This window comes from Epinephelus moara, chromosome 18 (assembly GCF_006386435.1).
Source record: "Epinephelus moara isolate mb chromosome 18, YSFRI_EMoa_1.0, whole genome shotgun sequence".
Lineage (NCBI taxonomy): Eukaryota > Metazoa > Chordata > Actinopteri > Perciformes > Serranidae > Epinephelus > Epinephelus moara.
Window position 1 is genome coordinate 38,228,714 of NC_065523.1, and position 5,118 is coordinate 38,233,831.

Here is a 5,118-nt window from a genome sequence, read left to right on the forward strand (position 1 = left end):
GATGGTTGTGCTGAAAATCCCAGTAAATACTCAGACCAGCCCGTCTGGCACCAACAACCATGCCACGTTCAAAGTCACTTCACTCACCTTTCTTCATCATTCTGATGCTGCTCCGTTTGAACTTCAGCAGCTCGTCTTCACCATGTCTACATGACTAAATTTTAATGAGCTGCTGACACCTGATTGGCTGAATAGCTTTTTGTGTTAATGAGCAGTTGAACAGGTGTACCTAATAAAGTGGCCGGTGAGTGTATTCACTGGAGGCGGAACAGGATATAACTGTGGCACTGTGACGCCATCTGCTGGTCAGATCAGCGCAGCACAGAAGATTCACAGCAACAAACATGTCATCAATCAATACTTCAGCAGAAAATATAAAATACACACTTGAGTTTATTTTCTAAAATGCTAAAGACATAAACCGTACACTTCCTCTGAATGAAAAGAAATAAATTTACATTTTACATAATTTTCTATAAACATGTGTGGACTCACAACTGACTAACTGAAAGAGGTTTATCAAACAGTCAGTTCATCTATGATTGCTATTTGCTTGTGCTCAAGTGGTTTCTCCAGTTTGTCAGATAATAAATAAATTCTGGCAGATGTGATGAATTTTAAAACTAAATTAACCAACTCTGAAATTATACAGAAATATAAACCTTCAAACATCATCCTGAGCAGGTACAACATCTTCACTATTTTCTCTTCCTTTTAATAATAATTACAAAATTAGATATTTGAATGGATGACAAAGCAAGCCCACACATGTACGCACACACACACACACACACACACACACACACACACACACACACACACACACACACACACACCTGGCACTTCTGGAAAAACTCCTGGTTGATGACGACATCATACGCTGTGCAGGCCTGAGAGTCTGAAACACAGAGACAGACACGTGAATACAATCTGTTCGGACACCATGACGGCAGCTAGATGCGCATCGGCGCTCCTGGACACGCTGCCCCACCGCATTTTACACAACTGTCCTATTTCCAGCCTCATGCAGGAGGAATTCAACTCCCAGTCACATTATCTGAGTGTATTAGTCCGACTTTCAGATGATTGATGGAACACATTTTATTTGAAATCTAATGTATAAGTAACCGTTGCCTTAAATCCACAGGTCTTGATGACGTCATTCTTTACTGAGCCTGCCTGTAAAACGTTTTTAAGCTCAGTAAACATAAATTAGATTTGATGATGATCTCTCTCGTTCATCTGGGACACTGAAATCTTCCAGGACACACAGAGCAGCAGAGCAGCGTTGGGTTTATGTAAGTGTTGCATAAACAGGGAAAACAATCTGCTGGAGACACAATCTCTGGCACACCACTGTAAGTTTGCTTAGCATGTTCTCTTGGTGTGCAGGGTTGGGGTGCCTCTGGGAACATGACTGCAAAAGCCTGCTGTGAATAAACTGGAATTTCTCCACACAAGACTCTATGATTTACTGTGCCAGGAATTTGGAACCATATTTGAGCCCACAGGCCTCAACAGGGAAGCCAAGTGTTAACACACGCCTTTAACACGTAAACCACTGTGACGGCTGCAGGTACTGAAAGTGTCATCCCTAACATAACAAAGTGCACCCTGACCTGCTGAACACCTCCATCATTGATGTTTTTCGTAGTTATAGATCATTATCCTTGAACAGTTCTGCACACTGACTCTGTGGAAACATTAAGACAAGGGATCATATCTGTTCCATCTGTCCTCAGACACACTGGAGTTCATGTGAAAGGATCCTTGATTAAGAAAACTGCCTGCATGCACATTTTTATGAGGACAAAAGGTCAGAGTTGTATTGCTTCGGGTTAAAACTGTTGAAAGAGTACAACCCAATCCAAGAGTCGGTAATTTGATCAACCAACTTTGAAGAAGTTAAGAATTTTGGATCTATGAATTGAACACTTGAGCCACATGGACTTAATGAAACACAAGAGTTCAGTCCTTTTCTGTGTTATAAGCAGTCCCTTCAGGACCTTGCAGCAAAAAACCCTTGAATTTGTGGCCAATAAAAATTGCAGCATTTCTATGTGATTTTTTGCGGGAAATTGCAGCAAATGACAAAAATTGCGACTAATAACAAAAGGAGAAAAAAAATGTGATTTTGTTAGACTACTACCTCCAAAAAAATAAGTCATGTAATAATCATACTGAATATTACAAAATAGCTGCAAACGTTTTTTATAGTTCTCTTCTTTAGTTTTATTTAATTAGTTTCAAAACATGGACTCCAGAAACATTGCAAAACATCCCGAGTGAATATTGTAGCTCTCAAACCAGACAATGTGACTGTAAAACAACATGTCAGCTACAATGATGTTCTTTCCGCATTTTCCGGCTGACCGGAAGTCATCGCACATGCAGCGTCATTTGAAGGGTCATTTGAAGCGTCATCAAATGCGCTAATGGCATTGCATCTATCTACATCTATAAGATGACTTCAACGCAACGTCACTCACTGCCGTAACAACGGCCACGCCCCCTTTTGGGTGAAAGTTTTGAACTCAACCCAGGAGAGACACTAGTCGCGACTAGGAGTTCATAATCCCAAAAAGTTGCTGCGTTGCTCACTGCACAGCAAACAATAATAAAAAATTGCGATTTTCTTTGCTCCCGGATACAGTGAAGAATGAGGAATGAAGAAATCTGTGGCTCACAGCCATCAAACGGCAGGGTAAAGACGGAAAGCTGTGGATCCAGCCAGTCACTACACCTAACGTTACGTCTGTGGCAGGCACTTCATCACAGGTTAGTTGGCTAACGTTAGCTAGCTAGCTAAAGTCAGTTGATCTCAACAATAACATGAGATATTCAACAGGACATGAATTGAATGAATGAATGAATTGACAGGGTCATTCGTCCACACAGAGGCTGGCAGCTGTAAAGGGCACACGCCTTTCATTTTCACTTTCTCGTCGTACCGAAGGCGATCAGCACCTCTTAAACTCTCTCCATAGCATGTAGCCTGACTGGCCATTTCATCCGAAGGGGAAAGACTCAATTGATTTGTTTTTATTTACACTTTATGTGTGTGAAGAGCTCTGCCGCCAGTCAAAATCCCATGTTTCTATCACCTATGACGTCACCGGCGCGGGACCCGTTGTAGTTCGTTGTAGTCCTGTTGAAGTCATGTATACTGCAATGCCATTAGCGCATTTGATGACGCGTCTGATGACGCTTCAAATGACGTTGCATGCGCGATGACTTCCGGTCGGCCGGAAAATGCGGAAAGACGTGGAAAAATCAGAGACTGTATGGGAAAAATTTTGGGACTTTTGAAAAACTGCAAGCCCCCGCAAATATTTCAGACTTACGGTGAATTTGCGTTAATTATTGCAATCGCAAGATGGCGATTTTCTGGAGGGACTGTATAATGTTAACTTATATCTTCATCGACAGGTAATTTAGATCCATAGTCACATCCCTGTCACCCCCCTGCAGTAGAACCTGCAGTCTAGCTTCCTTTATAAAATCTTCATCTCAGTCATTTACGTAATGGGATGAGGTTAACTCGCATATTATTCTTGTGACTCTTGTACTCTTTATGAATCTTTCTTCATTTTTTTTTATCTATGTGATTTTGAGTAAATTTATTTTGCTTTTTGGAGAATTTGAAAATTATCTTTTCAAAAATGTTTCTGAAGAATGTGAAAGAAAAAATGTTTAAAAAGAAAAGTGACATAACTGTGATGATGAGTCATGTGACCCGTGTATATTTGGCACACCTGTGAGTGCTCACATGATTCTGTTGAGCGAAGCTGAAGAAGCCATGGGCGAAACGTGTTGTTCTCTCTTAATAAAATCACAGTAATTCAGTTCAGTGTGTGGTGGTTTATGTTTATGATTTTATCGGGTATAGGAATGTTAGTTGATTTGATTTGTCCGTCCGTGGTACGTTCAGCTACCAAAAACACATTTTCAGAGATATGTGCAATCGGCAGACGTGTTGAATCTGTAAAGTTTAAAGACATATAGTTAAACACAATGGTCCAACATATCTAACATTTCCTCTGTGCTTACTTCATGTTCTGTGTGGCTTTGCCGGTGTCTTTGATAAACCAAATCTGCCGGCACAGAAGCTTCACAATGTGCTGCTGTGGACGAGACCGCGGTGAAATGTATTTTAGCCACTAAAACATACCTACAAAAAAAAATAAAATAAACCCAAATATCACTTTTAACTAAGGCTGTCATAATAACATGTTAATTTTGATTAATTAATCACAGAAAAATACAACACTTGACGCGGTGCGTCACTGAAGGCCACAGTAGCTTTGTGACATGACGGAGGAATTAAAAGTGGTTATTTTTTAAGTGTCTGAAGCGTCTCTTTAACTTTCACTTGATCCGCTCTGTTTGTTATTGCCTCATTAAGCTGAAGTCTCCTCCTGAGATATCACAAGATGTCATTGTTGCAGGAAAACAAGAGTGGAAACATGAGTGAGATTTGTACAGAGCATAACAACCGGAGGAGTTTATAGAAAATGTGTTTTAGTGTTGTCAAACAGATTTTCAATACCATGGATGATTATTGACGTGACTTCAACAACGTGGCTCAGGCCTTTGAATTCTATCATCGCCTGTATTTATTTGTGACGGAGTATACGCATGAAGAGAGGACGAGGAGAGAGAAGAAAAAGGCAGTGAAGGTTTTCATCCTACTGTTTCCATATTCATTACAATAACACTTTTAATGGACACACAGTGACGCTCAATAGTTGCCCTGTGTGCTGCCGGCCGCTGCCCGCTTGCTCACTACTGGAACAATTTCAGAAAGTGTTGTTCACATCTCTCTGACCAATTTAAACAGGGAAATAAGGTCCAGGTTGAATCAACCATCACCTCCTTACCCTAACCTTTCTGTGTAAACAATCTACCTTTTACTTATTGTATGTATCCTGCAGTAATCAGTGTGTAGTTGCTGCCATGTTGAGGCAGAGGGTGCTGTCTGTAGCTCTGGTTGAGGGTGAGAGGCTGTCAGCAGATAAACAGAGATCTGTGTGGGTACATGAGACCCTAAAAAAGAGGCTGGATCATGGGGAGTACCACCAGTTGGTCCAGGAGCTTCTCCTCCATCATGGACGTTTA

General features: G+C 40.9%; 1 protein-coding gene across 2 annotated transcripts in view; it reads right to left on the reverse strand.

The window, feature by feature from the left end:
- Positions 1–5,118, reverse strand: part of pih1d1 (PIH1 domain containing 1) — a 15,472-nt gene that overhangs the window by 2,663 nt on the left and 7,691 nt on the right. For both annotated transcript variants that reach the window (XM_050069384.1, XM_050069382.1), the window contains exon 5: positions 837–898. In XM_050069384.1, the coding sequence (XP_049925341.1) occupies positions 837–898 (62 nt within the window). The remainder of the gene's footprint in view (positions 1–836; positions 899–5,118) is intronic.